This window comes from Myotis nattereri (genome assembly GCF_964212035.1).
Source record: "Myotis nattereri genome assembly, chromosome: 2".
Lineage (NCBI taxonomy): Eukaryota > Metazoa > Chordata > Mammalia > Chiroptera > Vespertilionidae > Myotis > Myotis nattereri.
The window spans coordinates 192,665,530-192,690,389 of record NC_138076.1 but is presented as its reverse complement, the minus strand read 5'-3'; the positions used below and the strand labels follow the sequence as shown (position 1 = coordinate 192,690,389).

Sequence of the window (24,860 nt, the reverse complement as noted above, 5' to 3'; positions counted from 1 at the left end):
CCTTTATTTGCTTCCTTAAATCCTTAACAAAATTTCATCAACAGCCCCTTTTTGTTTCCTTTAATCCTTATCAAAATTTCGTAAACAGCATCTTTATGAATTGCCCTTAGAATACCCCTGAGAGCCGTTTGTTTCCCTCGGTTGCAGAGATCAATGATGGATCCAGTGAGACACTGAAACAAAAGAGAACATTGCAATGTTGCAGACTGTTGGGGTTCGCAGACTGTAAATTACTGAGCCATGACCTTTATCCAGAAGAACAAATGACCAATGATAATTAAAGTATCAAATTTCTCACTACCAGTGCAATAGCTGCAGGATGTGGCAGAAATAGCCATCTACCTACTAAATATTTCATGCTTCCCTTCTAGAGTGAAGTTGTCACAGAAAGCTTGCCAGCCAGGCAAAAGTTACATTTATCAGGCCGAGCCTTAGATCCAAACCCAGGTGTTACATTAGTGCATGTGGAGGCGATATGTTGCTTCTAGGTTACGGCTTTCAAGACGTGGATTTGCCACCTTCTTGTCTCCTTTCCAATGGCCAGAAGTAGAAGACAGAAGGCATCTGGGCACCATTTGAATGAAAACTACATAGTAACCAGGATTACTGAAACGAGAATGCTACGTGAGCAAGAAATAAACATTTATTGTGTTAATACTGATATTTTGAGATTTACTTCTCACAGCAACTGCATTAACCTAATAGTGTGTAAATTTATTTCAGGGATGCAATCCCTTCCTAGCTTTATTTTTTTAAAAAAATACATTTTTATTGATTTTTTTACAGAGAGGAAGGGAGAGGGATAGAGAGTTAGAAACATCTATGAGAGAGAAACATCGATCAGCTGCCTCCTGCACACCCCCTACTGGGGATGTGCCATAACCAAGGTACATGCCCTTGACCGGAATCAAACCTGGGACCCTTCAGGCCACAGGCCGATGCTCTATCCACTGAGCCAGACTGGTCAGGGCTCTTCCTAGCTTTCTTATTTAAGGATACACTGTGACCGACAACACTCCTTACACCCTGGATTGCCCAAAGTGAGCTATATTTGCATCTTTGCTATCTACGTCATTCCCATGCTTTGTGTCCTATAACAAATATAAGTACATTTTTTGCACTTCTTTTCATTTTAACAGTAATTCAGTGCTATCACCTGAAACATCTGCTACATCTTAGAAACCAGACCAATCGCAGGTTCTATCAGTGGCCACTTGAGTTCAGTTCCTTTCTCATTTCCTTCTTTAGCAAGTGGTGCTTTGGATTAAACTTCATAAACTTCTACTTTCTGGATGAAGATGCATTATTCTATTCCTTAAACCCCAACAGATTTTCCCACCGGTGTGTAAAAATAGCCAATTTCAGTTCTTTCACCAATCTGCTCCTGACTACAAAAGCAGTTATTTGTCTTAGCTTCTCGTGCGGACTGCCTCACCTCTCAAAGCCCTTCAGACATGCAGGATGAAGATCTCTATACCTCCCTTCAATGGGACACTCCAACACCACACCCTTCCCAGAAACATCAGTCTTCCACCAAATGTTCAGGTAACCAGTTCTAATTATTTGGTCTAAGACTGTGCAGTGTATGTTTTGTTTCCCATTACATATTGAGCCCAGGTGAATTTTCTAATGAGGTAACCCATTTTAGAATATGATAATGTGCAGGCTATGCTAACGTTAAAAAATGTAATAGCCTGGCCGGAGTGGCTCAGTGGTTGAGCATCGGCCTATGATCCAGGAGATCATGGTTAGATTCCTGGTCAGGGCATATGCCTGGGTTGTGGACTCTATCCCCAGTGTGGGGTGTGCAGGAGCCAGCCGATCAATGATGCTCTCTTATCATTGATGTTTCTATCTCTCCTCCCTCTCCCTTCCTCTCTGAGATCCATAAAATTTTTAAAAAATGAAATAAAGAATAGCAGTAGTAAGTAAAGATGAAGTGAAAAGAGCAGTGGACTTGACAAATGTGTAGTTCTATCTCTCTCCCCAAAGAATTCCTGAATTTGGAAAATAAGTGAAAAAAAAATCTTTTTTTTTATTATTTCAGTTTCTGCATAAATACTCCTTTGCAAATTGTCTGACAAATATTAAGAAATAAAGGGAAAATGGACATTGAAAAACTGGTCAAATCTCATCAGCCTGGAGCTATCTGCTATAGTAATCAGTTCTGTCTTTAATAAGTTTAGTATTTATATTAGTTTCCTATTATTGAGGTAACAAATTACCACAGACCCAGGGGCTTAATACAACACAAATTTATTAACTTACAGGACTAGAGACCAGAAGTCTGCACTGGGTCTTACTGGGCTGCATTCCCTCTAGATCAGTGGTTCTCAGCCTTGGCTGCACATTAGAGTCACCTGGGAATCTTTTTAAAATCCTGATTTCTGGGCCTCATCCTCTGGAAATTATTTCTTTGTTATGGGGTGGGGCCACAACATTAGTAACAAAGAAACAGAATTTCCGGAGGACGAGGCCCAGAAATCAGGATTTTAGAAAGATTCCCAGGTGATTCTAATGTGCAGCCAAGGTTGAGAACCACTGCCCTAGAGGCTCCAGGGGACAATCCATTCCCTTGTTCTTTCCCAGCTCGAGAGCTGCATTTCCATGGTTCGTGGCTTCTTCCTCCCTCCTCAGAGCCAGCAGCATCATGTCTGCTTCCATCATCGTGCTGCACTCTGTCCCTCTGATCTCCTACCTCCCACTTACAGGAGCCCAGATGGAAAAACAGAATATCCTCTCTGTCCTACATTTGTTAACTTAATTACATCTTCAGTCTCCTTTGCCACGTTAGGTAACACTTACAGGTTCCAGGGGTTAGAACACAGGTGTATCTTGGGCTGGTGCATTATTCAGCTTTCCCCACTATACAAAGATACATTTTGTCTATTTTTCTCTGATTAGTGTTGAGAATACAACCAGTTACAAAATCTTCATTTTTCCCCCCACCTAAATAGTTGCAAAATTACCCCTGGGAAAAATGTTCCTCATCCAAAACTATATGTTTAAAAAGAAATGTCTTTGGCCCTGGCTGGTTTTGGCTCATAGATAGAGTGTTGGCCTGCGGACTGAAGGGTCCTGAGTTCGATTCCAGTCAAGGGCACATGCCCAGGTTGTGGGCATGATTCCCAGTGGGCAGCTGATCAATGATTCTCTCTCATCATTGATGTTTCTAGCTCTCTCTCCTTCTCATTTCCTCTCTGAAAGCAATAATATATATATTATATGTCTTTGAACCAATCATGTTCAAGTGACACTAAAAAGAGATGAGGAGCCGAAACTGGTTTGGCTCAGTGGATAGAGCGTCGGCCGGCGGACTGAAAGGTCCCAGGTTCGATTCCGGTCAAGGGCATGTACCTGGGTTGCGGGCACGTCTTCCAGTGGGAGATGTGCAGGAGGCAGCTGATCGATGTTTCTCGCTCATCGATGTTTCTAACTCTCTATCCCTCTCCCTTCCTCTCTGTAAAAATCAATAAAATATATTAAAAAAAAAAAGAGATGAGGATACGCATAATATTTTTGCTTTCAAAAATAAAAGCTTGCTTCCTGATCTGCTACAATCTCAAAAATATTTTGGGAAAGAGTACATATAACTAGTTAGCAAGTTTGTGGCATCATATATACATATAAAGGTAAAAGAAGTATGTTATTAAAAATGTCAGTTCAATTTGACATTTTTGCAATCAAATGTATTCCAAGTTACAACTTGCATTTCAAAGAGTCTGAGTTCTCTTTTTACTGTTACAGTCACATGGTGTCAAAAATTCTGTGGTTGAAATGCCTAAGGTTAATTCCTTCTTTCACTCAGTCTAGTCTTATCCTGGCCCATCCCTTTCACCTACTTTTTCTAACTCAACTTTACTGTCCCTATTCCTTGTTTAGGAACATGGTGTCTTATGATGGTGATATCATGTATTTTCTGCGTGGGCTCATTAACTGCCGCCATTTTCTTGGGTATTAAGTGTAAGTACAAAAGGATATCTTTTAAAAAATCTGTATGTATTAATACGACATGTCATTTAACATACAATTACATCTGTATATTATGATAAATAAAATGTCATAATTTACAAATGGATAAATAAATCAATTACAAACATATAAATGACAAAAATAATAACATCCTAATGTAATTTATGAAACATTGAGCTAATATAACACTCTAAGCACTTGGATGTTGTTATAACTTTTAATGTTCAATGGCATGGTGTTTAACTCAAATCTAATGCTGAGTCTCTTTGGGAAAAAGAATGTAAATAATTACTTATGTGAATTGTGTTAGCATGTAAAAAATTTCAGTAAATGCTCTATATATTCTAATATGCATTTATTCTAAACTTTACTTGTGCAGATTATTTTAATAAGAGTTTACTTTATTTTAGACAAGGAATAATTTAATGTTTAGCACAAGCCTGAGAACTTTATTTGGGCGATATTTAATCACATTAATTTTACTCCAAATTTGAGATGTTTTCACCTCTAGCAAGTGAATTTTTTATGAAATATAATAATTACAGGGCTGCAAGTTCCAGAAAAATTACTAAGAAAATTTATTATCACTCATGTTACCTCCAAGAAATATGCTGAGACAAAGATGAAGTTATTGTCGCGATAATTTTTCTCTCTTGCGTGCTTTGGCAAATCATTTCTCTCCCTAGGAGGCATTAGCTGGTGACTGGGAATTATGAGTTCCTAAATGAGGAAGAGAAGGGTTCAGATTTGCTTCTAGCAAGTACAGGAAACTTGACCTGAATCATGTTACCTATGAATTCATTTCCCTGGTGGTTGTGAGAAGAATGCTTTAATAATTACTAGGAGCTCAAAAAGTAATTGTTACTGTGTCTATCTCCTCAAATAAAATTTCACAGCCTAGCATAAATATTAGAACTTCCAGAAAGCTTTTATCTTATCCCATCCTCTCTCTGTGTTTTATTAAATATGTATATACATATTTAAGTGTGTAAATATATATATACACACACACACACACACACATTTAAATAAATATATTTAAATCAAATGCCAGTCTATTTTTTTTAAGAAACTCACATTTAAATATTTGTTAATCTAGAAGATATAATGGAAGTAGATTTGTAGAGTTGAAAGAGAATTAACAGATAAGTTAATTAACATACTAATCTAGTTTCTTCTGTAAAAACTGGGAACTTTGAATGGAATATGGCCAAGTTTTATTCTAACTATAAGAATCCATATTTTTTTTTAAATAGGGCATATTTAACTGACATTGCAAATATCAAAAGCTATGGTTTAAGTATCAATTCTATATAATAAATGTCAATGCTGTGTTATAAACTTCTTGGGGTGAGAAAATGAAAGAAACTACAAAGAACTTTCAATTTAAAAAAAGATTAAATGAAGATGCAACATTTTCAAGTGAACAGGATATAGAATTTATTTTTTATATAAAAACTAGAGGTCCGGTGCACGAATTCGTGCATGGGTGGGGTCCCTTGGGGTGGCCTGCAGGGATCGGGCCCCATCTCGTGCCTCACAGCCCTGCAGCTCCACAGCCCTGCCTGGTACCCAGCTGTGGCTTGGCGCTGCCCCCTCACCTGCTCCACCATCCTACCAGCAGGGCGATCACGCACCCCACCTGGCTCCCTCAGCACCTGGGAACCTCCACGCCCCCCCCCCCCCCGCCACTGCCGCTGGTCACTGTCTGAGGGGCAACCAGCAGGGCGATTGGGCCCCCGCTCACACCCGCCTTGGCCTGGTGCTGCCCGCTCACCTGCTCCACCATCCCGCCATGGTCCCGCTCTCGTCAGGGCCCACTGGGGCTGGCAGTGCCTCCACTGCCGCCCACTGCCAGTGCCGCGCCGCCAACTCCTGCCATGTTCCACGCTGCCCCCTGGTGGTCAGCACACATCATAACAAGCGTTCGAACTGCCGGTTGAACTCCCAAGGGGACAATTTGTATATTAGGCTTTTATTATATAGGGTAATTTATCAAAAAATGAATAAAAATAATTTATCATCTGCAATCAGCAATTCTTACATAATTGAAAAGCACATAGTACATACTAAATATGTTAATGAAAGCACACTGTATATTTTCTGCATTCTCAAACTTGCTGTCCAATGGATACTTAACTTTTTCTTCTCTGCATAGTTCATGAAATCTGTTTAGATAGCCAAGACAATCATTTTCCTAACAAACTCTGTATCGGTTGGTTTTGACACATAAATCTCACTTTTGAAAAATTTCCCTGTAGATAAACCTGCATGTGTAGCAATGGGGAGTGTAGTATATTAGACAAAGCTCAAATGCCTATGATTATGGGAGCATTTAAACTAATGATATATACACACTATGGAATACCATAAAGCAAGGCAGAGCAGGAGGAGGAATTAAAGGAAGGGTAAATTTAAAGATCAGTAGAAGTAATTTCTTGCTTCCATGTTACTATTTTGTATATTCTGGTTTTTCTCTACCATATTACTTATATTAATTGACTTACTATTTTAAAAACTCTATAGTGCAAAACATTTTCTAAGAAATCATATTTTTTTCATTTGTTTTTACTATTATTTTTCATTTTCCTGATTCATCAGTTAGGTAAAACATATAACATCTTATAACAAATACTTTTTTTTTTACCCTCACCATTAAGCAACACCGGCCAGGGCTAGAACAGATACTTTTATTTCCTTTTAAAAATATGTTGTTCCGTATTTCCCCAGGTAATTATTTTGTTCAAATCTTTGTTCCTCACTGGCTGCAAATTGATTATAACCTCAACACTAGTAAAGGTGCAGTACATTCCTTCCCACTTGGGGGGAAGCTAAAGAAAAGCCTCATTTCCTTTTCTCGGTTTTATTACCGTTTTATGTGATACAAGCTCTTCAAGTAGTAATAAGCAAAGCAACAATAACCTCAAAAATATAGTTAATCTAAGATAGTCATCAAAATTAAACACTCTAGATTAATACTTCAAAGCCCTGAAAGGAAGTTTATTATTTTTCATTGTTTAAATGTGCCAGGTTATTAATAGCATAAAGTAAATAACACCACTGTCCTACTCCCCACTCATGAGACCCAGCCTTTTGTGAAGAAGGAAAAGAAATAAGCCACTGACAGCTGGGTTACTTGTACTATCCAGAGATGGTTAGGGCATAAGCATCTGCTTTTTCTGGCCCATGGCTCTTGGTTTTTAGCATTTCCTTCTCAGTAACAATGTTGATGACTGAGACAGGTCAGACTATGCAGATATGCAATTAAATATTTTATTATGATTGTTGGCCAGTTAATTGGGAGACAAACAACATGAAAATGCAAATTGCTTTTTTTTTATATATACACAAACTTCCCCTTCATGACAATATTCACTATTAGGAACACAGCAAAATTAGAGCTAAGCCTCCCTTTGAGGCAGAGCTAACTAGCGTATGTGCAATAATAAACCCAAAAGTAGGAGAAAGAGAGCTGGGCAAAAGTAGTATAATTATAAGACTTATTGGACAGGTATTTTCCATAATTGATTAAAAGCATTAAGCCACCAGGTCAAGAAATTCTATAAAAATCAAACAGGATTAAGAAAATCGATATTCATGTTTAGATAAATATTTAATTAAATAGGGACATATAGGTACTTTATAACATGATTTTGAAAAAGAACTGGCTTAATAAGCTAGCCAGAGTTATAAGAAGAGAATAAGCAAAAATTAATATAAAAGTAATCTGAAAATAAGAGAAGGGCTGGCCCTATGAGATATTAAAATAAAGTAAAAATCTAAAGCTACTGAAATTATATGGTGCTGACATATGAAAAGATAAGTAGATAACTTGAATATCCTCAAAACAATAGAAATACTGCATAATCAAGTACTTCATTGGAAATTTGCAGTAAGTGAAAGATGGCAAATAAAGAGTATGGAGAGGGAAGAGTCAATAAATGATGCGAGACAACTATGAGCCATGGGGGGCAGGGGGGATATTGAAGTCATATCTTATAATTTGCAAAAAAAAATCCAGCAACATCAAAGAGTAAATGTAAAATATACTTATAAAAGTTTAATCTCAGGTATAAAACTTTTACTACATAAAAATGAGCAAAAAGATATCTGATCCATGTGGGGTCAACTACCACATTGGCCAAGGCAAAAGACAAACTGGGAAAATGTCACTGCAGCTTATATCAGACAAAAAAACCACCTTTTCCAAAATGTAAGCACACTAACAGGATCCGTGAAACAGGATTGGTTGCTACAGAAGACTGTAGGACAGTGATCCCCAAAGTCAAAGCATTCACAGATCTACAGTTTATTACAAGAAGAGGATGTCATTTAACAACGGCATTCACATAAGGATACGTGTTACAATAAGAGGTCTGGGGAGGCCAGATGCAGGCAGGCACCCTTTTCTTCCCTTTGCAAGGTCCTTTCGGGGCACAATTTCTCTCTTGAATCAGGAGCCACTGATGTGTACACAGAGCACCTCGGTACCAGGGAGCCCGAAATCTTGCTGGAAATTTTGATATTTTGCTGACCACCCGGCACATTCCGTCGCTGAACCAGCCTCGACAGCAGGGATTTTTCAGGGTCTCTTTGTAACCAGGAGTGAATCATCAGTCATTTGTCATTAAGAAACAAGACTGACCAGCTAGTGTAATCTCGCCAAAGAAAACTCTCAGACTGATGGCTACAAAGCTACACTCTTTAATTAGTGTTTGGTGCCTTGTGCAGGGATCAGCTCCATGCAGGAACTTTAGAAGCGCTGCTCAGGCTGGTTCCAGGCCTTCTCAATTAGCCCTTCTCACATAAGGACCTCATAGAAACAAGAAGGAAAAAACTAGAAACCCAACGAAAATTCACAAAGGATATAATTATACACTTCATTTAAAAATGTTTTATTTATTTATATGTATGCAAAAAAAGTTTCAACATCAAACATAAAAAGAGAAGTGTAAATTCAAATAATATTAAGATGCCATTTGCATATATGGAGGGTAATTTGGAAGTATCTACTATGGTTTAAATCAGTGGTTCTCAAACTTCTACCCCTTTAAATACAGTTCCTCATGTTGTGACCCAACCATAAAATTATTTTCACTGCTACTTCATAACTGTAATGTTGCTACTGTTATGAATTGTAATGTAAATATCTGATATGCAGGATGGTTTTAGGCGACCCCTGTGAAAGGGTTGTTCGACCGCCAAAGGGGTCGCGACCCACAGGTTGAGAACCGCTGGTTTAAATAAATGCACTTAAACTGACCTAGCAACTTATCTTAAAAATATACTCACACATGCGTGAAATTACGTATGACTAAGGTTCTTTGTTATAGTAGTCATTTCTGTAATACCAAAAGATTAAAAATAATCTAAAAGTCAATAGAAAATTTCTAAAATCATGATATATTCATACATAATACATCCATACAATGGACTGCTATCCTATATAATAAAGAGCTAATATGCAAATGATCATCACACCCTCATACCATCATGCCCTAATGGCTCAGACACTCAACACTGGGGAGAGAGGAATGGGGACCAGCCAGGCACAAATGAGCTCACGAGAGAGGAATGGGGACCCGCCAGGCACAAATGAGCTCACGAGAGAGGAATGGGGACCCGCCAGGCACAAATGAGCTCACGAGAGAGGAATGGGGACCCGCCAGGCTGTGGCCCGGGAGAGGGACAAGCCGCCCACCCCATGGTCCTGGGTGCCTGTGGCTGTGGCCCAAGTGAAGCCGCCTGCCCATGGTCCTCTGTGGCAGCTGCTGGCCTGGGCAAAGCCAGCCTGGGTACTGGGTGCCTGCGGCTGACCAGAGGGAGGGACGCTCAGGTCCTGGGTGCCTGTGACCAGCCGGAGGAGGGAATCCTGGGTCCTGGGTGCGGGGCAAGGCAGAGGCAGTTAAGGGTGATCAGGCCAGCAGGGGAGCAGTTAGGGGTGATCAGGAAGACAGGCAGAGGTGGTTAAGGATGATCAGGCAGACAGGCAGGCGAGCAGTTAGGAACCAGGGGTCCCGAATTGTGAGAGGCAGTCAGACATCCCCCGAGGGGTCCCAGATTGGAGAGGGTGCAGGCTGGGCTGAGGGACCACCTCCTTCTCCCCCCACCCCCTTTGCACAAATTCCATGCACCGGGCCTCTAGTAAAGTTATAATGAAATAATGAGAAAGTTCTTTATGTACTGTTATAAAATTTTGTCCAAAATACATATTTAAGTACTGAATGGTGCAAAACCATGTAAACAGGTTGTTACCATTTGTGTAAAGGTAAGAAAGGGCAGTTTATGTTCATTTGCTTGTAGAATTCAGAATAACTCTAGAAGAATAAAAAAGAAATTGGTAAGCTTAATTGCTTTGGAGGAATAGAATTTGGTGAATAAAAAGACAAGGGGAACAAAGGAGCTTTTTCTATGTATCCTTTTGAGTTCGTATTCTTGAGCAATATAAATTGCTTTTGTTTTCAGTACGTATTATTTATTAATAAAGTTTTCCCTCACATTTCCTTTATATATATATATAGTTTTTAATTTTATGTTTTAATTACCATTTAAATTCAATATTATTTTTTATTAGTTTTAGGTGTACAGCATAGAATAGTAAATAATTCTTGAACAATGTAAATTTTTAAACAAAAACAAAATAATGCAAACTGATGTCACAAAAAATCATCAGTACTTGGTAGTTGTTTTTAGTCTGGGCTGAAGGATGACTTTGTTATAAGTTGTCAGGAATTTAGTAGAAATGATTGTTATTGTTTGAAGTTTTCCAGGTTTCAGCTATTGCAAAGAAGCAGCAAGAAAAACTCATGCAACAAGACAGAGCGCTGTTGAACTTCACACAGTGGAAGACAAACCATGGCCTCCAGATAAAATATTGCCAAACCTTGATGCAAAATTCTTTCAGAGCAGGTAACTGATATAAAAATAAGTTTTCACTTTGCAGCTATGAATGTATGCACCAACCCTGTACCCCACATCAGTGGCATTCGTTTTATTCTCTGCAAAATTGTAGTCAGCATTTTATAATAGAAGAGACATCATTTGATCCACTCACCAGTTTGATCTTATTTCTGTATTTCAATAGTATGTAGAAAATACAGAGGTTCCAAAAAAATGCAGGTAAAGAAAAACATTCACTCAAATTTCAGTAAAATGTGTGAGATTAGTAGGTCAGATGTTTTATCCAATCAAATTTGTAAGTGTATCATTAATTGTAGCTCTAAATTCCTCAATATATTTAGTTCAAATACATTCAAATTGAGATGAATCTTTCAGCAAATATCATTTTGAAAATTAGAGCATTTACTTAAACCTAAAACAATGTAGAATTCAGCTCTTTTAAAAAATTATATGAAGTTATTTCAGTTATGTTTTTTACATCCCTTATAAGCATTTTAAACCGAAAACAGTCTATTTCTACTTGCTATATAGTTTCTAGTCTATGATTACTTAGTTTACATTTAATAATGCTTATAATTCAGAGAATTGACTTCCCTGTCGTGGATACCACTTAAGTAATCACCAATGAGAGAGGTCAAAGACCTACCATAGCTCCTTCTGACTAAATCTGAATCACTGTGCGCCCAACAATGTTTTTAAATATAATAAGCTATTGCAAGCATGTGGTAGGACCACCACTGACCATCAACCTTGAATTGATGACAATATCCATTTGGAGACTGACATATCCAGAATGTTCTTCCACCCTTCAGTTGCCATTGTTAACACTATGTTATAACTATAACAATATTCAGGATCTTAATTAGCATGGATTCCAAACAAAGGATATGGATGAACCTTTAAAAATTAGTCGTGTGGGCCATGGAAACTGATGAAAAACTATTTCTGACTTTGTCTAAAAACTTGAGTGCTGCAAATTTCAGTATCTTTTTCCGGTATAAAACTGTGCAAGAAACACTTGGTCAAAATTTTGCTGTTTGATTCTCCTTTTTTACATTTGAGCATCCTTCTTTTGTGACTGTATTCTTTCTTAAGGCAGATTCCATAAAACTGATTATACATTATGGCTTATTTCTTAGTTATATCAAAGTCTTGAATTAAGCATACTGGTTACATGTTTTGTTTAAGTTTCTTCACCTACATGTTTTCAAATTATTCTTGAAGGTGCATTGCTTGCTTTCTCCACTGTACATGAAACATTCTATATAATAAAAGCCTAATATGCTAAGTATCCAGTCATCCGGTCGGCCATTCAACTAATATGCTAATAATATGCTAAGGCCACTCAACCACTCGCTATGAGGTGCACTGACCACCAGAGGGCAGTCAACTGGTTGACCAGTTGCTATGACGTGCACTGACCACCAGGGGTCAGACGCTTCAACCAGTAGGTTAGCTTGCTTCTGGGGTCCGACTGATTGGGACTGAGCGAGATGGGCTCGACACGCTCTGGAGCCCTCCTGCAGTCCTTCTCTGGCTGGCCAACCTCCCGCATCCCTCCCTGGCCCTGATCATGCACCAATGGAGTCCCTTGGCCTGGCCTGCACCCTCTCACAATCCAGGACCCCTTGGGGGATGTCAAAGAGTCAGTTTTCGCCTAATACCGCAGGCCAGGCCAAGGGACCCACTGGTGCACAAATTCGTGCACCGAGCCTCTAGTTTATTTATATATAATTGATTTCAGAGAGGAAGGAAGATAAAGTGATAGAAACATCATTGATGAGAGGGAATCTTTGACCAGCTGTCTCTTGCATGCCACCTACTGGGGATTGAGGCCAAAACCCAGGCATGTGCCCTGACTGGGAATCAAACCATCACCTCCTCCAGGTTCATAGGTCTACTCTCAACCACTGAGCAACACTAGCAGGGCAAAATATTTTCATGTTTAACTCTCATAATGTAAGCATTAACTTGAGGCTTATTACTCAACTTGCCTAATGGTCCAGTACATTTCCAACTAGACTGGGCCAGTAGGATTAACAGATAGAAAATGATAAGCAAACAAATGAGGACTATAAATGAGGTAAACTTAAGGAAAGGAGATATTTATAAAAATAGAATAATCATGTCAATTATTATAGAAGAGGAACAATTTGAAAAAATGTATTCCCAAGTTAATTTTATCTTAAACTAATTTAGAGACCTATTGTAGTTGGAAATTATTGTATAAATCTTACTGTAGTCAGCCTCAGAGAAGCTGAAATTGGTAAGTACTGCAAGATATGACCCATTCGATTAGAGTGTTCAGCTTCACTGGGGGTGATTTAAGGGGTTCTTTTGAGAGATGTTCTTCTAATATTTTTACAATAATTTTAATGAAGTAAAATGTTTTATTCAAAGCTCCTTGTCCAGACAACTGGATTCAGAATGGAAAAAGTTGTTACCATGTCTTTGAAAATTGGAATAATTGGGAAACCAGTAAAGAGAATTGTTTGAAGGAGGGTTCCAGTCTTCTACAAATAGACAGCAAAGAAGAAATGGTAAACACTGTTTTATGGCTTCCTAACATTCTGAAAATACCATGTTACCCATTAAAAGAAAGGATTAATTGCAAATAAGATAGAATTCCTTAATATTTTATGACAGTAATATATTTGTTGTAGTAAAGGTTTAAAAGAGACAAAGTAGGAATTAGTATGATTTGTGTTCCTTTTAATTGGAGAAGCAAAACAAAAAACAGAACAGTTATCCTGAAATCATTTAGCAGATGATAGTTCTATGTCCTTTGTTAATCAAAGATGGGAATGAATAAAAGAAATACCATTTTGTGACATGCTAATCAACTCTAAAATATACATACATTATAACTGTATATATGTTTTAAGTTTATTATTTTTAATGCTGTAGGGAAGAATTATAAAATTTTTTCAATTATCAAAGAAAACCAGAGATATAAAAATTGAGGTGCTGTCATGAAATGGAAAGGTTTATGAAAATAAGGATTTGCTAAATAAATTGTTTTATTAATGCCGGGAGCCGGTCCATCCTTGCTGTTTCAAGGGACCTGGCATATATGGCATACTGTTCTTAATATGTTTGCTCACCTTCTTGGCACTATGTGTTTTAACCAAGGTCTCCTCTCTGAGAAAGGATGTTTCCCCAGGCAGGGATTTTCCCCTGAAGTTAGGGAGGGAATAAAACCCCTCAACTAAGTGCCAGGCGGGTAATTAATCACTTTAACTATGAACAATCATGCTTAAGCTACATAATCTTTTACTCCCTGGAATGGAGATAAGAAACGCCCTAACCTTTGTAATAGAGATTGATAGGATTGAATCAACTGGTATAAATACAGTTGTAATAAGACAGCAAGACACAGAACTTAGGAGACAGAAAGAAGACAGCACCTACACAGAACCTAGAGACAGAAGAACTTCGCTGGAGAGAACATGGCAAAAGATCCTGGACTGAACCTGACTACAGAAATTGGCAAGAGAACCTGACTAGAACCTGGTGACTGAACCTGGCTGGAGAACCTGGACAGAACCTGGCTGGAGAACCTAGCGAGGGAACATGGCTACAGAACCTGGCTGGAGAATCTGGAGAACCTAGCAAGAGAACATGGACACAGAACCTGGCTGGAGATCCTAAGCAGAACCTCTCTGGAGATCGAGACCAGAACTTGGCTGGAGATCCTGGCTAGGCTGCTGATCAACTGAACACTGTCTCCGTGTCATTCCTTCTTCGCCGACTCCGTCCTCACCTTTGGGGATCCCTGGACCTGCTGGGGTTGGACCTCGGCATATTAACATTACACCCAGTTTACTAACATCTTAAGCAAACAATGAAGTTTTCCTGAAACCATTCCATTCATACATATATATGTGTGTAAAGTAGAATTTATGGCTACACATTTCTGAATTCATTAGGTATATGCAGCTATATTCAGTAATTAATCAAAGTTCATTTTTACAAGAATAATGGGAGAACATTTGTTAACTATGTGCAGTAAAGCAAGGCAACTTGAACTAATTTACTACAAGTATGGGTTTTCACAATATTTTCTGTGCAAATTTGGTGACAACATTAGTAAAGTTTCCTCTAACAAAAAATATAGCTACAGTTAAGTTCCTTCTTGGATCTTCCAATCTATTTTTCATTTTTTAAAATATTTTTAATTGATTTCAGAGATGAAGAGAGAGGGAGAGAGAGATAGCGACATCAATGATGAGAGAGAATCATTGATTGGCTGCCTCCTGCACACACCCCACTGGGGACTAAGCCCACAACCCAGGCATGTGCCCTTGACCAGAATGGAACCCAGGACCCTTCAGTCCATAGGCCAATGCTATATATCCACTGAGCCAAACCACCCAGGGCCTATTTTTCATTTTGAAGTATACTGTGAAAGAATGATCTATATGGTCTATGATGTTGAGGATACTTTACTTCTGATAATGAGGGTTCAGTATAACACTTACCTTGTTTGACATATATCTCTGCCAAACTCTAAATCTGTTAAAACAATTTTAATATCAGATGCCTATTTTTCCAATGGTCTTCAACACTACATTGATCATATGGCAATCCTATATAAACAAGAGGTAATATGCAAATTGACCATCACTCCAACACACAAGATGGGCACCCTCTTGTGGACACAAGATGGCCAGCAAGGGAAGGCAGTTGAGAGGGACCAGGCTTGCAGGGGAGGGCAGTTAGGGGCAACCAGTCTGGCAGGGAGGGAAGTTAGGGGTGACTAGGCCAGTAGGGGAGGGCAGTTAGGGGCAATTGGGCCAGCAGGGGAGCAGTTAGGCATCAATCAGGCTAGCAGGGTAGTGGTTAGGGGTGATGAGGCTGACCGGCAGAAGCAGTTAGGAGCCAGCAGTCCTGGATTGTGAGAGTGATCCCACCAGGATCTGGCCTAAATGGGCAGTCAGACATCCCTTGAGGGGTCCCAGATTGGAGAGGGTGCAGGCTGGGCTGAGGGACAACCCCCCCCCCCCCCGTGCACAAATTTTGTGCACTGGGCCTCTAGTAGAAAGTAAAATCTATGGTATGTATTTCTTCTTTTAAATAAACCTCCTCCTTTCTCCAGCTTTAAAGTTCCATTCATTTCTGTCTAGGAAAGATGGCACACTTTATATTTCACGGTATTTTGTTGTTGTTTTCCCCACACCCTCCGTTCACCAGCCAGCTCTTGTTTCTTATAGGAATTCATCACTGGCAGCCTGAGGAAGATCAAAAGTGGCTGTGATTACTGGGTGGGACTTTCTCAGGATGGACCCAGCCAACCTTGGTTTTGGCAAGATGGCTCCACTCCGTCCCCTGACCTGTAAGTGTCTAAGGGAAAAATCACAATGTTTCAAGAAGAAAATGCATAAGGGAATTCAAATGTTTATTTTATTTTATACCTTAGATGTCTTCCAGAAAACATAACCAGCATTATCATTTCATAGACTTCTGATTGGAATCAAAGCTGAGTAATTTAAGAGTAGCTTCATGGCTTCTAAATCTTCCTCCTTCCTTCTTCTCGGCCTTCCTCTCAGCTTTACCGCCTTGCCTCATTCTAGAACAGCCGTGGACAAACTACGGCCCGTGGGCCGGATTTGGCCCGTTTGAAATGAATAAAACTAAAAAAAAAAAAAAGACCGTACCCTTTTATGTAATGATGTTTACTTTGAATTTATATTAGTTCACACAAACACTCCATCCATGCTTTTGTTCCGGCCCTCCGGTCCAGTTTAAGAACCCATTGTGGCCCTCGAGTCAAAAAGTTTGCCCACCCCTGCTCTAGAACATTTACATCAACATCTGAAAGTCTGAACAATATTATTATCAAATATATTTTTCCTTTGTATAATTTAATAACTAGAGAGTGCTAAGGGAAAGAGGTTATAGTAATTATTAAGGAATTTCCATACTAAGCTTTTCAGATAGACCATAGGGAAGCTGGTGAACAGAATAAGGTGCCTTAGTATTTTGAAAATTAAGTCAGGGAAGATGTTCTACTCTAGAGCCTAACTGTGTGCTTAAATATGCAGTTTGTTCATAATAAGCTAACATACTGTTATTGAGAGAAAACAGCTCTGTTCTTGAAGAAGGAGGACAAAACTACTATAGGAGGGTGCCATATTAAAACAAAATAGAACAAAATAAAGCATTACACACCTCTCATAAGTTACCCACAGGAATACCTCCGTAAACCCCACACCTAACCTCAGGTACACTGACTCATCTCTCCAGGTTACCAACAAAGAGACCCCCATCAACTCACCAGCTCTGTGGATACTTCAGAAACAAGGTCCTTTCTTCCACTAACTGTACCGTTTGGAAATATTTTATCTGTGAGAAGTACACGTTAAGATCCCCTGCCTAAAAGAAGTTGAGTTTGAAGAAATGCCAAAGAGCAAGTGCAGAAGTGAACCTCTGTGTGGGCTAAACGAGCTACCTGGGACTCAAAACTTCTTTTTGCATTTGCCATGGGTAATATTCTTTCGTATTTCGCAGACATCCTTTTGAATGTGTTCGAATTGCCAAGAATAAAGTTGATTTAGGGTCTACAGAAGATAAAACCCTGAAAGGCTGAAAACAAATTGAAGAAAAATCACTTTCATTTGTCGTTTTTGTTTTGTTTTTAGTCTAGAATGACTATAAACGCTACACAGAAATCTATGTCACTGGGGAACTAATGCAGTTCTTGCTGACTAATTTTTTAAATAAATGCTGTCTTTAAAACTCACTTTCTGCTAGACCTCTTTTTTTAAAAATATATTTTATTGATTTTTTTCAGAGAGGAAGGGAGAAGAATAGAGAGTTAGAAATATCAATGAGAGAGAAACATGTGCCCGCCACCAAGGTCCATGCCCTTGACCGAAATCAAACCTGGGACCCTTTAGTCCGCAGGCTGACACTCTATCCACTGAGCCAAATGGGTTAGGGTTGCCAGATCTTTTATGCATTTGCTAGTTTCCAAGGCATTTTATCAGACTGGTAGGATAGGAGCTCCGGGATACGGATGATCAAGTTGGAAGGAAGAGATGCTGATAGCTGCTGCCTGTAAGACAATACCCAGCTTAGAGCCGTGGATTTCTGCTAGAGAGACGAGCTACCAGTACTCACAAAAGTGAAAGGGATAGCCAGGCTGCCAATGCCAGCCTGTCTCTGGTGAAGGGTAGCTGTGTGCTTCCCTTCTCCCTCTCACTGACCATCCCCACCCCTCACAAATCAAAGGACTCTCAAAGGTTAGCTCTCCAGCACTTTTAACTGTATTCCTCTGTGCCTTAATTTATCTACTGTAAAATAATAATAAACTTATTTCAAAATACTTTTGAGGCTTAGATCATTAACACATGTAAATTGCTAAGAGTAGTGCCTTGGGTATAGAGTTTGACACTGCATTGATGCTTGCTATTATTATTTGTAGTAAATCACCAATCATCTCTAGGCATCTACCTTACGTTGTCTTCCAGGTAAAAATTACCCCTTTTCCTGCTCATGTCCCAGGAATATTGAAAGGAGAAAGTTTATATGTAAAATGCCAGCAACTGTCTGGAGAGAATTTATCTTGTAAAGTGAATAAATTTCTTCAAGTACTTTTGTAGACAATGTGTGTCCTAGCTCTGTAGGCTCCTTGAATATGGACTAGCTTGTTCTCAAGAGACAGTGGATATGAAAGAAAAATTCACTAATTATTATTACATTACTCTGCTACCCCTTACCATCGTTACAATAACTTACTACACAGTAGATTCTCATCAAATATCTGCTAAATGCGATATAATTTTATTAAATCTTTCATTTTTCACAAGGAATAGCTGAGCCACACTAGATTCTCATCTTTCTTTTAAGAAAGACAGCACTTAGATAAAGTAAAATGAAACCTAAGTCACTGAAATGGTGCAAATCATTTAAACAAACCTGTAAGCCTATCATAAAAGGTGACCTCTGAAGAGGAAGGTCCTTTAAAGAAGAGAATTGCATGTTTTTGTGGGGTTTTACTTATTTTATTTACCTTTAGCCTTCAGTTTAAATGGTGGGGCTTTCCACAGGAGGGATTTTCTCTAGTTTTCTGCTGAAACCTAGAAAAGGAGACGAGCCAAGAGAACAGCGTGTGTTTGGTTTTCACAGCTGGCAGCTGGCAGCTGGGTATAATAACCTGGAATAAAGGAGGAACAATGGCAATTTTTAGTAGTGAAGACTGTTTTTCTTCAAGCTTTTTCAAAGTATTGTCATGAGCTATGTTTAGAGAAAGCATAGGAAGTATTTAATAATTCTTCTAGGTAAAAGTACAATGAGGCAAAAGGCAAACATCCTTCGGCTGATGTCATCCCGCCGGTATGGGATGCAGTATTTACAGGTCAGAATGTTATCTACAGTGCAGCTGGCCGCACTCCTTCCAATTCCCTCAGTGGTGATCCAGCTTTCCACGCAGGTACTGCAGGGGGAGGGTGTTTGCCTGCAGGTTGATTGTGGCCCAGAATGCCAAGGCCTTTTTCAAGGCAGCGGTAAGAGACTGGGCCTTAGCGCTGGGATAATCAGTTCTATACCCTACCTGGCCCCACCAGTAACAAAGTGGGTATCTTGATTCATCTCAATGAGTTCCAAGTTAGCTTTTAAAAATGGGAAAGAACCCGGCCAGCGTGGCTCAGTGGCTGAGACATCGACCTATGAACCAGGAAGTCACTATTCAACTCCTGATCAGGGCACATGCCAGGGTTTCAGGCTCAATCCCCAGTGTGGAGGATGCAGGAGGCAGCCGATCAAGGATTCTCTCTCATCGTTGATGCTTCTATCTCTCTCTCTTCTTCCTTCTTCTCTGAAATCAATATATATATATATATATATATATATATATATATATATATGGAAAAGAAAAGAAAATATAAAAATCTGTCCCTGCAAAAGTAAAGAGGCTTTGCAATGTGGTATGATTAAAGTACATTAACTGCGTAAAAAAGAAAAAAAAAACATTAGAGCAATAAGATTGAAATGCTAATAACCGTTGTTAGATTCTATTAGTCTATTCATACAATGAACCTTGTAAAAAATATCATGTACAATTTAACTTGGATTATGCCGCTTTTCCTATTCTTCAAAATTGATAAGAATCCCTTCACCAAGTATTTGACTCCCAAATATTAAGGCCAGCCCTGAGGCAACCTAATAGACTATTTATTTCATAATTTGTTTATATCCCCAAAGTAAAAGCTCCCATTACACTGCTCACACTTCCTGCTGTTATAGGGCTCAAGACCTGTTTCCTGTTGATAAGTTTTAAGAGCTGGTTCAATATCCTCAGGAAAAGAAATAGCTCGTTGTGTACCCTGGGGAACTGGGCCTACCAGGAAGGGCCATGTTCCTCGTTTGAGTTTTCCTGCAATTGCTTCAGAATTACCTAAACACATAAGAGCCTAGCCAAGGTCTTCTCTTGCTGAAAAACCAATTCAGGGGGCGCTGCCCTCTCTGATTCTCAATGGGAAACTGATCGCAGCAACTCATATTTTCCAATGAATGTTATCATTATTTTCTATTCTTTTAATTTCTTTTTCAATTTATTGACTTTTTAGAGAGAGAGAGAGAAACATCGATTTGCTGTTCCACTTTATTTGTGCATTCTCTGGTTGCTTCTTGTATGTGCCCTGATCAGGGATTGAACCCTCAACCTTGGCATATCGGGATGATGCTCTAACCAATTGAGCTACCTGGCCAGGGCCATGTTTAAAATTGTTTTAAAGTGTGGAGAGAATGTTGTGCCATACTTCTTTTTTGTTTTTTGAAATATTTGCTCATATTGTGATCAGTATTGTGGGCTTTACTGTACAGATGAGGGGGTTATGGAGGGCAAAGACAGAGAGAAAGAGCTCAAGAACAGCCAACAATGTCAAACAAATGCTTTTATTTTCTTTTCCTTCTTCACTCTCTAAAGCAGGGGTCCTCAAACTATGGCCCGCGGCCCACATGCGGCCCACTGAAAACATTTATCCGGCCGGCCAGGTGTTTTTGCCGCCCTGCCTGCCCTGCTTAGCAGCCGACTCATCCAGGGCCCGCAGTGCGCATGTGTGGAGTGTCTGAGGGACAGTGAACTGGCCCCCTGTTTAAAAAGTTTGAGGACCTCTGCAAGTCTAAAGTGATACCCCCCCTTAGGTTGCAGATTCGGAGATATAATACTATTCAACACGCACCTTTCAGGCAGGTAAACTTTTTAAAGCAATGTCATCTAAAAAGACTTTTTTCATCCAACCCTGAACACAGGTCAAAACTTGTATGCCCTGTCTCTATTTTACAAGTTAGTCCACAAAGCCATTTGATTTATTCATATTAACTGTATTTTCTTGCTGTAGTAGCAAGATTTATGAAAGCTTGTTTGGAGGTTCTAGCAGGGAAGCGCAGCCACTCGCATACCCTTGACCGAAGACTGGTCCTCTCCTGGGGGGGTGGGGGGGTGGGCGGGGGAAGGTCGTCCTCTTCGACCGAGCGCGCAGCTTCGGGAGGGACGCACATGGATCGGTGAGGGAGGAGGGGGACACCCGCCTAGCCAGCCAGATCAGCCGAATCAACCCTGGCGATCAATGGGGTGACAGATGTCGCAGCCAGATCGCCCTCACATCCAAGTAGCAAGATTTAAATAACACTTAACTGCCTAACTAAGGGTCTAATCCACATTTCATATTATGTGCTTACTACATTACCTGTGTGCATTAAATATCTGCACTCATCATGGAAAATAATTGGTAATAGCCACAGCTCCCCAATGTCGGTGCCTTTCTACAATTTGTTCATTAATGCAGGTCTGCAGAGAAGGTTGCTTATGCTTGTTTGTGCTCCCCTTTATTTTAAAATAACCATTAAATCCCTTTTCCCTCTTTTTGCATATTTTTAATATCCCTTAAATTTTATATTACAATTTAGACTGTGGACATGACTTCACATTTACCTCATTTCAGCTAATAATAATACCATAAAGAAATTATAAATATCTTCATTTTATACTTAACAAAATAAACTTCTTGAAATAAAGTGATTTTGCAATAATAAAACAAAGGGATCTAAAACTTCTCATTTTATGATCACAAGTGCAGTGCTTGCACAACACAATAAATCAAAATTTGTTTAACACTGGAGAATTTTTCTAGCCAATGGACAGAAAAATCTGTAATTAGTAATTGATAGGTGACACAGTCTTATGAAAATTAACACAGAAATGTTCTCTTTATCGTATGTTTGGAAACTTCATGTCATTTCACCATAAGATAGATGCTTACTGAAAATAAAACTGAAGAATTCCAGTTTCCACTGTTGAAACATAAAGATTTATAATAAATTATCCTTTCTAGTGTTAATGCCCTAAAATGGATTCACCTATAAACAAATGAAGTCGGGGTTTATGATGGTGTTCTTTGCCATGAACCCTGTAGGGCTGTGCGTATTGTCATCCTGAGAAAGGGGCACCTCCACACAAAGCCAGCGATGGATGGCACAGTCCCTCACTTCCCTGACCTGATTAGGTAACTTGCCCCACTGCAATTCGGTTCACTCATCTTGAGCCACGTGTTGATGACAAATTTGCTTCAAAGGATTTGATTTTTTACAAAAGTCTAAAAACCATCCTTTGGAAGACAGAATGCATCTCAAAGACTTCTTATTTTTCTCAAAGAATCAAAGAATCAGTACTCTTGTAGAGCCCATACAATGTCTCATAAAACACAATCAAAACACTTCTATCATATTTTGAAGAGCATTTTCACACTGACTTTTCCCCCAAGTCACAAATTCATTCAAAATCACACACACACACACACTTCACATTGTTTATTATTATTAAATCTCCAGTACCTGAAAGGTATAAACATGGATCAAATGGAAGAAAATAGGAACTGAAACTAAACTATTCCAGATGCACATAAACAGACTGACTTTTGTTCTGGTTGCCAATCTCTCTGAAAGGAGTATCAGGGATAGTAATTCTGATATGGAACCAAGTTGAGACTATTTCTATCCTAGAAGAAATTTCTAGGAGACAATCATTGGGATCTTAAATAGACATGGAGAGATATGTTTGCAAAAGTTAAGATTCTAATAAAGAAAATTAGCCAGAGCAGATGGGGGCTCTATCGAGAAACTGAGAAGGAAAAATAATATGAACTTAAGCAAACCAAATGAATTAGTTTTGTATTTGTTAGCTCAGTGTAAGAAATGATTGCTAATTTCTCATGGATTAATTGACTGTTGGAGCAAAGGATCTTACATACATTTAGTTCCTCTGTTTAAGTTTCTCACTCCAAGTATTAAGGAATAAATAGAAACAAAAAATGGTATTAAATGCTGAGAGAGAAGAACCCTAGAAAGTTATCTCAAAATCCAGTAGGTGGATTACAACAACCTTATGGATTTCAGGGTCCAGTTGGTGATATGTAATCAGGACTTCTTTATGACTGGTGCATATGTGCATGAACTTCCAAGCTCAGAAGTACTGGTGATCTTGAGCAGGAAATATGAAAATCCTTCTTGTGCCAGTCAGAGCAATTGCCTTTCCAGATTTTTTTTCCATTTTTCTATGTCTCAGATATCCTTTGCATTGACTTTGCGTGGCTCAAGCTTTTTGTTGAGTTGTTGCATAAACATGGGTCAAATGAAAGAGAATAGTTTGAAACCAAACTATTACAAGTGCACATAAAGAGAATGACTTTTGTTCTGATCTTCAGTTTCTCTGAAGGGAGGGAGCACACAGTTGTAGTCACAGCTGGAGAGTCAATCACCTACATGTAATGAATGATTCACAGACGCTAAGGGAGTCTCTCTAACTTGACTGGGGTCGCCACTGTTTCACACGCACACCGCCTCAACTCTTGGCAGTTCTTTGAGAAAAACATTCCACTGAGAATGGTCACACAGTCCCCGTCTCCTAGACTGGTGAAATCTGTTTTAATCTTAAACCTTAAAAAAGAAAAAAAAAGTTAACTTTATTATATTTTATTTATAGAAAGAAATACTAAGCACTCAGAAAGTACATAGGAAATATTCCTAGCTTGATACAATTATAGAATAGATGCCCAGAATGATTTTACTGGAAAGATAAAGTCAACAACCACTTTCTTTTCAGCCCCTCAATTTCCATGGTCATTCTTTGAAGCATCAAGTCAACCAAAACAACAAAAACTATTTCTATCTAAAACTATGGTACATGTTTATCCAACTTTAACATGTACTTTTACAGCCATCTGAAAAATTACCTTCTCTGTGACTCAGTTTATTTAACTGTAACATAAAAATGATTAAGTTGTATATTTCCTATTTCCTACAATTTTATTAACACTTTTATCTGTCAGCCTCAGGACATCCTTCTACAAACATAGTATCCAATACAAAGGAGATGTTCAGTTAATGCTCATTGAACCAATTTGTTGACCTGACACTCTCTATTACATGCCTTTCCCACAAAATATTCTGAAGGCTTACAGTTCAGAAGTGTAAGATGCTCCATCCACCCACAGCCAGGGCTTGTCACTGCCGTTGCGGGATAGCCCTATCCAGTAAGAGTAGAAAAACTCAGAGTAGCTCTGAGGCATGGCAAACTGCTGCAAAGGCACACAAGAAAACGTTCAGCTTTTAGAGATATTATAATACATATATATATACTAGAGGCCCAGTGCATGCACTGAAAATTCATACACAGGAGCGGGGGGGGGGGGTCCCTCAGCCTGGCCTGCCCTCACAGTTCGGGAGCCCTCAGGGGTGGGAGGTGACCCGGAGATCAGGGGATGGCGACACCCCATCACACCTCTGTTTCTGCCACTGCCGGCAGCGCAAGCCTCAGCCGGCCCTGGTTACCTGAGCCTCAGGTGGCCCTGGGTGGCTGGGCAGCCGCCATCCGAGGCTTGCCTGCACCTTGGGCCAGCCCTGGGCAGCTGAACGGCTGAGGGGACTGAAGGACTCCGGCCTTGTCGTGTGCCTGCCGCCCCAGCGGGGCTGAGGGGATTGGGCGCAGT

The 24,860-nt window shown here is 39.4% G+C and overlaps 2 protein-coding genes across 5 annotated transcripts in view; one reads left to right on the top strand and one right to left on the bottom strand.

Moving 5' to 3' along the window:
• Positions 1–1,454: 1,454 nt before the first annotated feature.
• Positions 1,455–17,613, top strand: CLEC9A (C-type lectin domain containing 9A; the record flags this gene model as incomplete). The annotated part of the gene is made up of 6 exons (XM_081084021.1): positions 1,455–1,545; positions 3,883–3,963; positions 10,735–10,881; positions 13,273–13,412; positions 16,086–16,207; positions 17,119–17,613. 6 exons carry the CDS (start codon positions 1,455–1,457, stop codon positions 17,249–17,251), a joined length of 714 nt encoding a protein of 237 aa, XP_080940147.1. The 3' UTR covers positions 17,252–17,613.
• The window catches only part of LOC308512711 (C-type lectin domain family 1 member A-like), a 26,224-nt gene continuing 17,614 nt past the window's right edge, over positions 16,251–24,860 (bottom strand). The window contains exons 5-9 of one of the 4 annotated variants that reach the window (XR_013995480.1): positions 24,331–24,449; positions 23,635–23,808; positions 18,887–19,030; positions 17,150–17,457; positions 16,251–16,505 (exon numbers count right to left, since the gene is read on the bottom strand). Coding sequence is in view for 2 of the 4 variants with exons in the window: in XM_081082320.1 (XP_080938446.1) it covers positions 23,658–23,808; positions 24,331–24,449 (270 nt within the window). In the remaining 2 variants the exon portion in view is untranslated. Of the gene's footprint in view, positions 16,506–17,149; positions 17,458–18,886; positions 19,031–21,732; positions 23,809–24,330; positions 24,450–24,860 lie in introns of those variants that run through there. The other 3 variants (XR_013995481.1, XM_081082320.1, XM_081082321.1) reach the window with 3 other exon arrangements.